Consider the following 16,210-nt stretch of genomic DNA (forward strand, 5'->3'; position numbering starts at 1 on the left):
CAATCTATATTGTAAAAAGCACTATATTAATAAAGGTGACTTGACTTGACCTGAAAGATGGCACAAATTGATTAACCCTTAAATACATTATTTGTTGTAGAATGTTTAAAACATTTTACAATATTTTACATTTTAACTGAAATTACTTTGAACATTCAGGGTATTAAAAAAGGTCAAACACATATCGAAAAGGTGTTTTTTTGTGTAACCCTCACATTTCTGTGTAACCCTTACATTTTAATGTAACCCTACCAACAACATCAAATGGTCTGTCAACAGCCATTTCCTGTTTCTACTCTTTCTACAAAAAATAGTTCTCTGTCAAAAGTACTTGAGTTGAAATGATCTTTAGTAAATATGCAGTGCATGACAAGTCAATGACTTATATTTTTCAATGCAGTGAAGTAAGCCTTCGATGTAAAAACGTTGAAATAACATTCCAGTGAACGTCATTCAGGCTGCTGAGCCATGAGGCCTGAGTAAACTGCATGATTTTCCAGCTTCACATTAGTATGATAGTATATTATGCAGCCCATTTTGCTCAGTTAGCTTTCAAAATTGTAGTAGTACCAGTCTATTTTCCCCTGCTGTCCAAATGTCCCTTTTTGATATAAATAGTGTAAAACACAGTTCCCCATCAGACAGAGACAACTAACTAGCCTGAAGCTATTGTAATTCAGATCGGTGCTGGGCTGGGTGGCATGTGGATCTGTACTCTTATTATACTGAGTGTAAAAAGGCGACACACATGTCAAGCCCTTGTTCCTGATTGACAAATCAATTTCCAGCAGTGAATATGTTCTGAATGGCACTTTAATTTTCGCTATCTGGAAATCTGCAGGCTCCATCAAAGCCCATCTGACTGTGCTAGTCTGAAATGTGCCAAGACTACAGCGATTCTCCTTAACAATTTGCAGCATTGCAAGATTCTGGTGCTTTGATTCAGGTGTTTCTTGAACTTGACATAGTAGCGTGGGCTATAATTTAAGGTGCTATGTACATTTCCTCTATATCAAACACCAAAAAAATCTCACAACACCAGCAATGTTCGCGATGATAAGACTTGTTTTGAATTATGTTCATCTTTTATAAGATTTTATAGAATAAAATTTGTAAGGTTAAGCCTTACACAAAAAAACTAACAAAAACAATACTAGCCTATGTTAAATGTATTTGTATTGTTTAAAAGCAGCTTTACAGAAAATCATAATGCTAAAATTTATAATATCTTCATGTTTTATAAGCACACTTAGCAGATTAGAGCTGGGCGATAATATCGTTTGCTACAGTATATAGTATACAGTATATGGCTTTACACGAGTGTTCTCTATGTATGCAGATAAAGTTGAATATAAAATATATCCAACTTTATAGAGAGAACTATGCAATAATATAGTTTACATTTTTGCAATGATATAAACAATCACGCAGCCAAGATTTGCTACATAGTATATATTGCTTTATGTGAGTATACTGTGTGTATTTTGTCATTATGTTAGCTGAAGACCCTGCAGCTGACCTAATGGCACCAGAGGAGGAGGTTTGTCACGCTGAAAAGCCATGCAGGTAGAACATCTATGTTATAAATTAAACATCCTGGTGAACCAGTGACTTCTTTGAAAGGACAGGTGACAGGTGGACAACTAGGAAAGACCAGATGACAGCAGGAAAGTCTGCATGGCCTTTTAGAACCTGGAACCATACCTTTTAGAAATCTGGAAGCCCCAGGAAGCAAGAGAAGAGAAGATAACCCAAAGGCCCACTGAGAGGCGGGGTGCAAGATGGGCTACCCAGGACGGGATCACAGGTAACCACAGAAACGGATAGCAACAACGAGAAAATCCTCCGGAAGTGTACGTGTGGATTGGAGAAGCTGATGTCACACAAGGGGTTACACATTCATCAGGGAAAGATGAAGTGTACAAGGCAGACAGACCAGCATACTTGCACTGCACAAGCAGGTCACACGAGAGGGACCCAAAGCTGGGATAATAACTGCAGTGCATCAGGACCCAATGGTGCAGGGATGTCTGAGGAAGTTGAAGGAAGTTGAAGTTGAAGGAAGCACCATGATGGAAGCACCAAATGGTTCCCAGCGGGATATTCCTGACTGCCCCGTCTCAGTACGAGAAGGCCATGCCTTTCCTGTTCTCGTGTCTCACCAGGTGAAGACTCATGCTGAGCAAGTGAACACCTGCTATTTTATTACTGAGACCATTTGTCTTGGAGTTCTTGTCTCAGTACGAGAAGTCCTGCACCATCCTTTTCTCGTGTCTCATGCTGAGCAGGTTCCAAAACCTGTATAACTCATTTACATTTGCTTTGTTTCAGAGAAGTCTCTAAAACTTCAATGTAAAGGGTAACACTTTACGGGAAGGGTACATGAATTATCATAAATCCATGCAAGAATTATGCATTCATTCATGCATTAATATCTCACGAATCATCAGGAACTAATACAAGTTTAACATTTTTCATTCATGACTTCATGGATGAACAACACCTTAATTAAAACATTAACTAAGATGAGCACATCATCATGAGTTATGATTTATTTCGCATGATCATGATGTTTTCTTTGTTCACAGTTATGCCACCATTGATAGCCCATTGTTCATCAGTGTTTCAAAGGACTAGTCACTACTTTAGTTGAGGGGCCACACACATGATGAAGTCATTGATAGATAATGCTTAGTTAATGATGACTACTGTATTTGAATGTCAACAGAATGTGTGTGCTATGAGTTGTGACTGGTCTATTTTGGGGTCTGTCCAATACAGTAGTCATCATTAACTAAGCATTATCTACCAATGACTTCATCATGTGTGTGACCCCTCAACTAAAGTGGTGACTAGGTCACTGACCTAGACAAAGAACAAAGAAAACATAATGATCATGTGTAATAAATCATAATTCATGATGATGTGCTCATCTTAGTTAATGTTTTAATTAAGGTGTTGTTCATCCATGAAATCATGAATGAAAAACGTTAAACTCGTGTTAGTTCCTGATGATTCATGAGATATTAATGCATGAATGAATGCAGAATTCATGCATGAATTTATACATGAATTCATGATAATTCATGTACCCTTACTGTAAAGTGTTACCATATAAAGTTCCCTTAGTTAGACTTGACTTAGGTAAGATTTTGGACGAAGCAGACTACAGCAAATAAAGAATCCTGCTTAAAAGATACCCCCAAGTCTCCTGAGTATTTCTACACAGAAGAAGGTTTACAACAGATCCTAAAAATACACTATTCACCCTACATACTATAATAAATAATGAAATAAACAAGAATACTGCCAGCTGACTCACTGCTATTGTTGATGAATGGTAGTTAACAAAATAATGTTCTCAATTTCAATAAGAAAATGTTTCAGAGACATAAAAAAAAACCTTTTGGATCAGCAGGGAAGACATAAAATAACTAGCTTAAAGATCTGCTAATTGCCAGTTGTGCACAATGTGTAAACTAGCTGTTCTGACCGTAACACTAAGACGTTATAGCTTGCTAGCCAGCTTAGCCCATGCTCACAAATGTATAAAGCCAAAACTGACATAGTCATAGAGCAAAGCATGCATATATTTTATTGCAGTGTTATCATCATAATTTCACAAACAGATTGTTTGTCCAACACTTGTGTTTTTGGCTCAGTTTTATCAAGAGGTAATGGGTTCCGAGACTCATGTTTTGAAAGCAGTTCTGCTTACCGCAGGCGCTAGACTCACTCCCTCATCTCTCTCCCTCTCCCTATCCTCCTCACCACCACCACCACCACCACCACTACCACTATCATCAGCAGCCATGGGAGATGATGAAGGTCCTGCTGCTGCTGCAGAAAACATATCTGTCTGCCTGAAGGGCCTTTTTTTTCTTTTTTTATCTGCACCTCCCTTGCGTTTCTTCTCCATCTCTATGACTATTTTGCACGCACAGAGCACAAATGGGGAGTTGTTTAAAGATATGATTGAGCCAGCCCAGTGTCAATTAAGCAAAGAACCAATGGGACACTGATCTACGTGTTTCATGGGCCGGTCTGTCAGAAAAATAAAATCCTTCATTGACTTTATTTTTGACAAATGCATTACGCCGGCACACAGACCACAGCGGGAAAGTGTCCTGTCTGCCAGATGGCCAGTCCTCCCCTGCCGAAGGCAAATGATTGGGCAGAGTAGCAGGAACTTGGAAGAAGGGAGGAAGGGAACTAGGGAGAGGGAGATCGAACAGCTAACCAAGGTACAGCTCCACCAGAGCTGGAGGACAGCTGGACCTCATGAGAAGGCTGGCCTAAAGGAGCTGTGGGATGACCTCAGTCAAAGACTCTCCAATCTGAGTAGAGCTGAAGGAGGAAACGGAGGAGACAGAAAAAGAGGGCTAACTTTTTCAGAGATCCATTCAAGCCCAAAAATGGCTGAACGAGAAAACGAGCGTCAAGCTAGACATTTCCAAGGAGGAGCTCGAACAGTACATCAAGAACCAGAACAGTGACAACAGATGTGCCATGACACTCGGGTCTTCAGGATATGTACCATGCATAGACCCTCCCACCTTGACATTTGATACCACCCCTCCTAAGTTGTGAGAGGTGGAGGAGGTTACAAAAAGGCAAGATCAGAGTCAGCTCCTGGGCCAAATGGTCTTTCATTCAAGCTGTACAAGAACTCTCCTCAGGTGGTAAAGGATGATGAAAACAGCTTGGAGACAGCAGCAGATACCAGCAGTCTGTCAGCAAGCCATTGGTGTGTTCATTCCCAAAGAGCAGAACTTCAATACTATCAGCCAGTTCAGGAGCATTGCCCTGCTGAATGTAGAGGGTAATGTGGCCATTAAAATTCTGCGAGTTGCCCATGTCCAAAGTCAACAGGTCATCTCGCTAGGGTACAAGCAAGAGAAAGCATGCCTCGTTCTAAAGATGAAAGACTCCTGGGACCCCTGATAAGGAACGCCAAAGTCTCCATCCACACAGGCAGAAATTGGAAAGTGCAGGATGAGGTAAACCATGTAATCTCCAGCCTGCAGCATAGAGAGGTCATGGGTTGGTCCAGACTGGGAGGGCTGGCTTAGACTGGGGAACATCACCACAGTTCTGGTTGGAGTCCAGAACAGTCAGCGGAAGTCCATGGTGGTGGAGGAAGTCACCAGGGTTGAGCAGGAGGACTTCCACTTCCACTCCGCAAGTCAGACTCAGCTTTCATATAACGGCACTATACAATACCATCCGAACCCTTTTAAACCTCACCCAGTGGTTTGGGGACGAGGTCGGCCGTTCCCTGTGTGGTAACATCAAGGAAAGCCTTCAGCACATCCTCTCTGGATGCAAGGTTGCGCTGACACAGAGATGATATAGGTGGTCATGACCAAGTCCTGGATAGGGGTAGGGTATCAGAAAATGAATTGCCTGAAACGCCAAATTTACACTGTCATCTTTTGTCAGACCAGGTGACATCTACCAGGTACCGAAAATTCACAAGAATACCTTCCTCAAACCCGGGGTGAGTGGCAAATGTTGGTGAACTTCAAAAAGCAGCTGGTCTTCCCAAGAGAGATAACAATAGCCACTATCCAGCTAGACTCTCCATCTTCTTGTGGTCAGCCGAGGATAAGAGAGTAATCATCATTGAACTTAGCATCTCATGAGAAGAAAACATTACAGCAGCCCATGAAAGGAAACAAACAAAAAAGTGTATTCTGAGCTGGCAGCGGAGTGCCAGCAGGCAGGCTGGAATGCCAAGGTTTACCCTGTAGAGGTTGGATGCCGGGCTTTCTCAGTGAGTTGGGCAATGGTGGGGGTAAACCTGTGTAAGTAGTGAAGGACGGCTTCAAGGAAGTAGTGAAGGATTGGCTGTGTCTCCCTGAGGAAGGAGAGCAGCTGGGGGCTAACGCCCCAATAAAGGCAGCTGCAGGGGGTGGCAAGGAGACATCCCTGATATGCCACTGCCCACCCCCGCTGGGATATGCACTGGTAAAGGGGGCGAAACATCGCTGAATGGTGGCTACCAACTGACGACCCTGCAGCTGGCCTAATGGCACTGGAGGAGGTGTGTCAGGCTGAAAAGCAATGCAGGTAGAACATCTCACCTCTTTTATAAATGTATGTAGCTAAAGCATTACCTATACTGTATATCCACCTATTAATATATCAACCATTTGAGATTTGCCCTATAGTTACATATCGCTATATAGTACAATACATACCGTTTAACATGATTGTACTCTATGTATCCGGGTAAAGTTGGATATTCTTAGGGTGTACTTACTTTAGGCACGGTTGCCTTGTACCATGCACTGGTGCAATTGTCCCCCCTCCCCACTCCCCCGCTGGTCTGCACTCATATTGTACTTAACATTGCGGGCCAGAGCATGCATTTACGATGCAACTTTTTGAAGAAAACAGGAAGAAAATCGTTTTCACTAATAGACTATTATATTAGATAGACTATATAATAGACTATACCACACCGCTATTTTCACTTGATTGTGCTGTACGTATCAGAAGATTATTATGGAGGCAGCTGAGTTGCAGCTTTACTCGCAAACTACAATTCAGGTTCATCAAGAAGGTGAGAACAGACCTGTTATAAACCTAAATATACTCAAATTAATTGAATTAATTTAAAAGTGTACTATCCAAGTAGTTATAGAAGATGTTTGCTGTCGTAATAACAGTATTGCACACAAAAGTAGGAGCTGTTCAATGCTCCGGCACAGTTAGAGATCACACTACATGCATACTGTGGCCGAGCCCAACTGAAACACGTTCTTACCCACCTCTTCCATGAGGGCCAGGGAGGGTTAAACGGACTGCGCACGGGCACAGTACGGAGTGATCACACTAGTCAAATGAACCAGACTTTGGGGGTCAAACGTGTTAGTATGAGTACACCCTTAAAGTAGTAATACATTTGACTTCTATGATAATTTTTTTTTTTTTATATATATATTTTACCTGAAAAATGACAAAAATATAGATTAAGAATTAATCAATGTTTTGCAGGGGATGTTTTTTGCAGTGCTGAAGAAGAAGCAACAGAGATTTGTGAGATAAAGCCCTTGAGTCTCTATTACTATGTTGGACGTTAATGGTTTTGCAGAGTACAGAGATTCACAATTCACGATCTTTGTCCAGTGACCCTAAAAATTACAGAAGTGCTCTCTCCCTCTTGCTTGCTCTGTCATAGAAACAACTCTGGGATGTTAATGTTTAGCTGTTGTTGTTGTTTTTTTTTCCTTTAAGGACCGTAGGGACCTTCATGAGGAACACCAGGCTGTTACTGAATAAATTGCGTCTTTGAATGCACCACCAGAAGGTTTAAACAGCCTTTCCTAATGCATAACTTAAAACGTAACATTGCATGCTTATCTAAAATGACAGTACAATTAACATACAAATGTGAGGAAAAAAAACAAACAGTAAATGTATCTTACAAAAACAGTCAATTAATGATGATTTAAACAGGAAGCAGAAGCCATTGCCCTCTGGTCACTTTGACTGAACAAATGCTCAAGTGGTGAGTAGTATTTTGGCAAAGGGCCACATACATGCCTTTCAGCAAGGACTAATGGGTGAAAGTTACATCACTAATTAATATTCATAAGCCAAGCTATAAAAGTATAATAGTGCCCCCAACACACATTTCAGATCATTCCCACACGTTTTTTTTTTTTGTACATATGAGTTCACAGGGCCCATACCTGTTTCTCGGTAAGAATAACTCTGCCCAGTAGTTGATCTTCCAGGCCCCTCATAGTAACGGTGAAGTCGATAATGGACGTCCGTGCGCTGATCTCAGGAGTATATACTGGATTGGGCAGTTTGGTGGTCACATATAGACGGAAACCCTTCATTACATCCACTTCTTTATCACCTACTTTCACCTGATGGCATGAATGAGTCACAGATCAGAAATAAAACTGGAATTTTTTTTATTTTTTTTTAAAACATCAGGAGAGTAAAGACACACTATCTCAGCCCTCCAGGATCGAGTTTTGACACCACTACACTAGAGGATGACAGAGCTCCATAACTCAAGATGCTTCTAAAGAATAACAAACATTTAAACATCAGAAGATCCTTAGAGAGAAGTTAGAGACAGCTAATAACAGCTCTGTTAATGACCTTCCTACCATGAAAGGTGTTGGTGAAGGGAGTAACTAATTTTATATCTCAAAAGGGAGTAACTAATTTTATTTCCGTGCCAATTAGCGGAAATAGACTGCATGGTTGTGATGTGATTATGCAGTGGTTTGACAGTGATAAAGCGACGTCTTCCTTTCGGTCTCTGCTATTTAAAAAAAGTGTGATCAGGTGTTTGCACCTTTGTATTAATAGAGCTGAGTGGTTAAACTTGTCAGAGCTCTCACTGCTGCTTGCTATTTCCACTTATTTTTTGAACGTGTGAAGCAGCTGCTGTGTGTGATGATGAAGCAACGTTTTTCAAACAACTGGATTTTTGATAATGAGATCAAGTAAAGATGCCCGTAAGATCAGGACTGTCACTTACATTCGTGTCCCACACTAACACTAAACAGCTTGAGCAGCTGATGTCATCACATTGACTACTGAAACAGCACAGATATAGCACTATATCTTTTTTTAGGTTCTTAATTATAAACTATTCTTTCAGAGTACTTGCTTTGTCCTGCTTGTCAATGATTTTGTACCCTTTAGATATCTTTCCGAAATAGTATAATAAAGGGCAGGATGTTAAATACAATTCCAATTTGTTTTCTCTATATTCAGTTTTGTAAATAATGAGGAGCAGAGGTTCTGTACAAATATAGAAACTTTTCTCATTACGCAAAGCAATCTCACTCATTTCCTAGAAAAATTTTTATGAAAAATACGGCAACATGTCTTTATTTAAAACCACTGGAACTGCCGAGGACAATGATGTTCCCTTTAATGACAATGTCCCCATTTACTCCCAAGCATACACTATATTTGTTTATTTATGAGAAGTTTTGATTGTAAAATACAGGAGAAAATACATACAAATAAGCATTATGTTTTTGGCACTATCTATGAATAGGATACAAAATGAAACCTGAAACTCTTTAAAATAAGTCAGTGAAAAAGGTGCATAACCTTCAGAAAATGTTGATTGTGAGCCTCCAAACTCCTCTTTTGCTTATTGAGCTCATCTAATAATACCTTATATGTGGAACCAGTCTTGATGAAGTTCTTCTCCAGGACATTGTCCAGAGCAGGATCCAATTCCTCCCCAACATCCTCTATCAGTAGGGGACGCCCTAGAGACAAACTGTCCTCTAGGTGGTTTCTGAAGTACTTATGATTCAGTGAGGTGATCTGTGAAAACAGCAGGACCTCTTTACTGACCCAGCTCAAGTTATGTTACTGGGGAAAGCTATTACCAGAGGAGGGGGTGATTTGTTATGAGGTCATACCATTGAAAAATGTGTCTGACCTCTTAAAAAGAACTCATGCATCAATGCAAGCTGTGCATATTCAATTAGATTTCAACATGATTCACAAGAATATGAATGTTGAACCTCTAAATCTACAGATGTTTAATGTATCAAGTTATTTTTATTTTATTTAACCTTTATTTAACCAGGAAAAGTCCCATTGAGTTACAGTAACTCTTCCCCAAGGGAGTCCTGGCCAAGACTGGCGGCCTGTGATTACTGTGATGTACGTCAAATGTACACAGACTTATTGTATATTTACTTGTAATAGCAACACTAAAAAAGTATTAAAAACAGCAGCTTCTCAGTATTTTCAGTAACAAGCTATATTTTTTCATTGACCAGCATGACTAACTGGATGTCTGTGTATCATTTTATGTATTGTTTTTGGCAATATATACTGCTGTTTGAAAAATTTATTTAAATGTAATAAAGTTTTTATTACGGTAGTAACTGTAATACCTTTTTTTTACATATGTATGCTACAAATTAAATACTGAACACTGATGAAGCCCACTGTGCAAAATCATATTGTTATTAATGTACAAGTCGTTCATTCTGAGTGGTTACCTGAAGCTCATTCTTGGATTCTTTGTTCTTGATCCAGATCTTTCCCTGGGTTTGGGGGTCAACCAGCAGGGGAAATCTGGCAGCTTTTGTAACAATAATCCCATTTTGGATGGACAGGTCATCATTGGGCAGCCCCTGTAAGTTCCATTCACTTACTGTGGGAGCATCAATCAACATCTCAGTGAGATTCAGATTGGTCCTAAAAGGTATTCGGCGGGACTTCATTTCTCTCTGCCAATCAGTGAGAAGAAGGTTGCGGAACTCTTGGTTAAAAGGCCCCGAGTAGGACAGGAAGGCTGTAGCCAGCAGCACATCACCTGAGCATGGGAAATGTAAAATTTAATAATAACAATAATAATAATAACAAATATCATTAGTTTTTGATGTTTTCTGAAATAAATATGAGTGGCATTTTTAAGTTACAATAATCTTGCACTTAGAATTCTACAGGTTATTGGTGGTTGCCATGTCACTGCTATATGGTTTAAGTGCATAGCAATGCAATTGTTTGGGTCATTTGGGTAGTTACTAGGGTGTTGCTATGGTTGTTAATTACTGGCCCAAGTCAAAGTAGTCCACTTCTCTATAATTCTCTGAACCTTTTATATGGCTCGTCAATGTAAGTCAAATATATGACTACACCCGTTTTATCATTTTCTATAGGCAAAAATTGTCCCAAAGTAGTAATTGTAATAACACACCACTACTCAACATGAGGACACTTTAGGAAGTTCTAGGTGGTTACCACGGCAATGCTAGGTGGCTGCTTACCAGCCCAAGTCAAGTCAAGTCACCTTCATTTATATGGCGTTTTTAACAATATAGATTGTTTCAAAGTAGCTTTACAGTGATAATAGGAAATTAAATGTACAAAGATTGTTTTGGCTTTACATCAGCTCTACAGTAAAGTTATTGTCCAGCTAAAGTTAGTTTTGATTGATTCACAGTTGCAAAGATCATTAGTTGTTAACTTAACACCGTTCTAACAGAAAGTTAAAAGAGCCCAACTCCAGGTCTCTATTATATTTTGGTTCCTTGATATGGCTTAGGTCACTGTAGGTCTATGAGATATTTTTGCCTGTTCTATCATCCTAGGTGGAAATTGTATTTTCTGGAAAAACCCTGAAGGTTTTATGTAAAAAACCCACCAACTAGTCTTTTGGTCTGAGCAGCAAACTCTTTACTAAGCTGTGTCCAACGCTCCTTCTCTCCTCCCAGCCCACTGATCAGACTAGAGGCCGTTTGCATCTTGTGTCGACAGCGTTCTGCATCCTCTAGTAAAGTCTGAGAGAGAAAGAGGGTGAGGAGGTAAAACAAATTAAAAAAATAATTCTGTCACTGTGCAGGTGTGTGCTTCTCATTTATGGACTCTTATCAAGACTGAGAGTGTCAATTCAATTGAGTGTCATTTAAAGGGGCATTCGGCAACTCTAGCAATTTCTTCGCTGATTTTCACTTTTGTTGTCACATGTTTTCTCAACGAGCTCCCCCTACAGCTGTGAGGCGTATATTTCACAACAATGTCGTAAAAAAACTCACTTGCGGCACCCTCCTCCCCCTTTCTACCGCTGCTCATGTGCATTTGTTATTATCGGAGCCTGCCAGCTTTATCGTGTGGAGCTATGTCTACCGAGGTGGGTAATACATCATACACATTGAGGGCGGCGTGTGTGTTTATGTCGAATTGCTGTAAAACAGATTGTGTTTCTCACTCGTTCTCGCTTCTCACGAGACTTCCTATTTCCAACTTACCGGGACGTTAGTCCCCATGTTGCAAGGTTGCTTTTCTGCCTGGGAACATTGGGGGGAGCGGGGAAAGTCACCATTCTCACCAGAACAGTTTATTAAACCATCCAAATGATTTCTAAATGGTTGTATTAAGTGTAAATAGTTGCCGAATGCCCCTTTAATGTGATTAACAAAATTCATGTTGCCTTATTATTTAATAGACAGGTGGGGTTTCTCAGGACCCGTATTTAAAGTACAGTATATCTATCTGTATTAGATAGTGTCAGTTAGTACAGAGATTGTATGCATGGTATTCAAAAAAAAAAAAAAAAACATCAACCTTAAATCACTTAAAATCGTGAAAACCTTGAAAACCTTAAATCACTTTTAATTTGCATACAATTTTATCAAAATGTGATAGCATCTATTATTCTATTAGCTATTCTATCTATTATATTAAAATGTTATTATATCTCTAGTGTTACTTTCCATGTAATACTCTAACACAACACTAGCTTATATCTATCTTTTACATTTTTTTTTTTTTTGCCTTTTATTAGATATGACCATTACAGGTAGAAGGAAGTTATTGGTAGATAAAGTGGAAATGGGACACAAGAATGTCCAGACTCAAACCTGCATCAAAAGATAAAATCTAGGTTACCAATATAACTCCTGTTCCCTGAAGGAGGGAACGGAGACAGCCCAATCACCTTTCGAGTGTCAAGTCAAGTCAAGCCACCTTCATTTATATAGCTCTTTTAACAATATGGACTGTTTCAAAGCAACTTTACAGTGATAATAGGGAATTAAAGTAACAGAGATTGTTTTGGCTTTACAGCAGCTCTAGAATAAAGTTATTGTCCAGATAAAGTTAGTTTTGATCGATTCACTTCCGTTGCAAAGATCATTAGTTATTAACTTTGGGGCCGCTTACACGACATCGTTCTAACAGAAAACCCTTAACGTGCTCCGGCACGTTTCATCGCACAACAACAGTGACTGGTGGCTTGAGAAATGCAAACCTTAAAATAGGTTCCAAGGTGCAAGCCTATATATATATTTTTTTTTATTTATTTCTGCGCAAGCTTTAAAAACGCAAACTTGTGAAAACACTGACGGTGTACACATGTGCATTACGTGTTTAGTTTATAAGTATGCAAGTTTGAATATATATGTGCTCAGGCGTGTAGTCTTTCTTCGTTGTTGTAACCGACTTGAGTGGGCAAATGCTCATATTCGATGGCGACTGGCACTTTGGAGAGGTGTTCTCTGGTGGACATTCCTCCAGTCAGCATGACAATTGACCTATGGCTAAGCTACGCCCCCAAACACGATGAGCCAATCACAGTGCGCATAGCTCCCAATACACTCTGACATTCTCTGCTTCCACGTCCTTTGAAATGCATTGCAGTTTAAGTTTAAAATGGTCAAACGGTGTGCATGGAGTACATGCACTAGGTATCCCGAGAGGCTGGGCGGCGGTGTGTATTTTTTACGCTTACCCAATTAAGCCACATCTCAACCGAGATAAGTGTCTGCTCTGGATTAATTATGCGGTAGACCACAACACCAACTAAACGTGGATAAATTAAACAAGGATGTCTACATCTGTTCTAAGGTAACATTAATTCAACAACATATTTGAATGTTATTTTTAACATCTCTAACGTAACATTAGGCTAACGTTAGCCTAACATTAGAAAACGTTAACGTTAGCTTCTAGCTGCGTTGTACATCATGTCACTTAGCTTCATTAATGTATCTGTAAATAACCGAGATAACAAATGTTAGCAATGTTGTGCTGAATGATTCATGTAAATACTGTAGCACCAAACTAACGGAGAGGTACTCTTGGTAAAGATGGTAAAAAGGCTTGTCCTGGAAATGTATGCAACTTAGACCTGTGCATATTTAATTTGATCATGAACCATTAATTACATATTAAAGCACAACTTTTTAGACAACTTTCTACCAAAACAACTGGGGAACTTTGTGGGTTTTTTTTAGCAAAACATGTAGCCTTTTCACTCCTCTTCAATATAACTTATGCAGAGTTCAGACTGCATGATTATAAAAAATAATTGTGTCACTGTTGTTTTCACACTGCGTGGCTATCTGGGGTAACATTCAGTTGCTGGTGTGTTCACACCGCACGATGGATCGGCGACAGGAGGTTTCACACTGCATGACTTTACAAAAGAAAGAATCGCCGACAACTTCTCCCTGGTCCACAAACTACGTTTCACAACCAAACAAACGCAAGAAGTGATAAGGAAATAACGGAAGATCACGCGTGCGTGAGACAGGAGTTCTCGCGCGACACTGAATTTGTAATTAAAAATGATAGCCTACAAGAAGATTGCGATCCAAATTGTCCGTGCGCTGATTTGCAGCGAAAATGAGAAAAATAAACAGTTTATGCAGGAGGAAATGGTTGGGAAGACGAGGGGAGCAAGGACTGTGTTTTGCAAAGAGAGTTGGGGGTAAATAAATAATTTTACAAATGTCCTGCTGTTGCTGCTGGTCATGCAAATGTTTGTGCTTTGTTTCTGTTTGATATAATTGTAAATATAGGCCTATCTATTAAAATACTGATATTCTGGTCTATAACTCCTCCCTGAAGATCCTGCTGTCCTGTATTTTGACTGGTTGACACTTCAGGACTGCGTTGTCGTCGTGTCCAGGTGCAGGTCCTTCATCAGATATAGATACGGCCTGGATACAGTGTACTGTGTTAAACCTCGGGATAAACAGAGAGACTAATATTAGCGTAGACGCCATTCTTCTTATGATGTAACGAGTACATCAGGATTTATGGGGAGTGTTCCCGGTTCCATCTGACCTAATCTATGCAGCCTAACATTGAATTATAGAAGTTTATAATGTGTTATGTGTATGCTAGATCAAAGAGATGTGTTTTTAGCCTAGATTGGAACTTCCCAGACAATATAAGGAAGACTGTTCCAGAGTTTTGGTGCTAAATTGGGAAAATATCTACAGCCAGCAGTCGATTTTAATATTCTTATTAACTGGCCGGAATTTTGAGATCGCAATAGACGTGAAGGACAGTAATGCGTTAAGAGCTTGCTCAAGTACTGGGGAACCATTTAGTGCTTTGTAATAATCAGCAATATTTTTTGATTTATACGATGTTTAATATGGAGCCAATGCAGTGTTGACTGAACAGGGCTAATATGGTCGTACTTCCTGGTTCTGGTAAGAACTCTAGCTGCTGTGTTTTGGACCAGCTGTAGTTTATTTATTAAGAGTGCAGGGCAACCACTCATAAGATCATTACAAGAATCTAGCCTTGATGTCATGAACGCATTAACTAATTGTTCTGCATTTGTCATTGAGGGCATTTGACGTAATTTAGATATATTTTTAAAGTCAATTCGTAAGTTTATTCAATCATTGGTTTAAGTAAACATCTGTTCTCTTAGGAATGATCAGGCCTGACGTAAATCAACCCCAAAGGATCAGTCAGTCGCAAGCTGTTAATCACACAATTATCAACTAAATTATGAAATGTTAGGAAGGCTCGTTATACATTGTGAATTGGAACATTGATGTTTGCTTCAAACCACTTATAAAGTTACTATTAATTTTGTAGAGGCACACAGAGTAGAAGCCTGAATGAATCATCTGCAAGAGGGTTTTAGGTTTGTTTACAAAATTACTCATTACATCCAAATTTTATGCAAAAAGGCTAATGAGTGATTTAGTATTTACTTCAGGCACTAAAGGACAGCTGATTCACCATTTTTCACAGAATAATTAGAAAGATAATAGGAAAATCTGGATTGTGGTTAATTTTATTTGGGCTACAGCTGGATTTTAAGGCAAATAAGAAATATTCAACAAATATTTTGTCAGTGATTTTTTGGGGTTTAATTTTTTTGGGATTTAATTTTGCTGATCAAACCCAATCAAAACCCCTATTTTTAGATTATTTTGTCATGATGATGAAGAGTAGCTTTAGGTGTGTTCACGCCATGCCTTAATTACCGTAATCACAGGATCTAAACTGGGAATTTTTATGAGAATTTTCTAACTTGTAATAATAATAATTATAATAATTCATTCCATTTATATAGGGCTTTTTCTCGGCACTCAAAGTGCTTTATATAGAAGTGGGAAAGAAGATCACCTGATTGATACGATGGCAGCCATATGGCAGCCAGACCACCGACCACGCACACCAGCTTATTGGTGGAGAGGAGGCAGAGTGATGAAGCCAATCAGTATATATGGGGATGATTAGGAGGCCATGATGGACAGAGGCCAATGGGCAAATCTGGCCAGGATGCCGGGGTTACACCCCTACTCTTTCGAAGGATTTGTAATGACCACAGACAGTCAGGACCTAGGTTTAACGTCTCATCTGAACGACCATTTGGCCGCTTTACCACCTGACTGCTTCATATTGGTGTTGATATAGTTGCCATAAAAACGCATAATTCAGAGTCTGAGGA

General features: G+C 39.5%; 1 protein-coding gene across 3 annotated transcripts in view; it reads right to left on the reverse strand.

Moving 5' to 3' along the window:
- Positions 1-16,210, reverse strand: part of dnah5 (dynein, axonemal, heavy chain 5) — a 187,907-nt gene that overhangs the window by 31,729 nt on the left and 139,968 nt on the right. For all 3 annotated transcript variants that reach the window (XM_077207318.1, XM_077207312.1, XM_077207325.1), the window contains 4 exons: positions 11,153-11,288; positions 10,005-10,321; positions 9,160-9,315; positions 7,701-7,883 (listed from right to left, as the gene is read on the reverse strand). In XM_077207318.1, coding sequence (XP_077063433.1) covers positions 7,701-7,883; positions 9,160-9,315; positions 10,005-10,321; positions 11,153-11,288 — 792 coding nt within the window. The remainder of the gene's footprint in view (positions 1-7,700; positions 7,884-9,159; positions 9,316-10,004; positions 10,322-11,152; positions 11,289-16,210) is intronic.

This window comes from Siphateles boraxobius, unplaced genomic scaffold, assembly GCF_051911475.1.
Source record: "Siphateles boraxobius isolate OS27281-9 unplaced genomic scaffold, OSU_SipBor_1 12, whole genome shotgun sequence".
Lineage (NCBI taxonomy): Eukaryota > Metazoa > Chordata > Actinopteri > Cypriniformes > Leuciscidae > Siphateles > Siphateles boraxobius.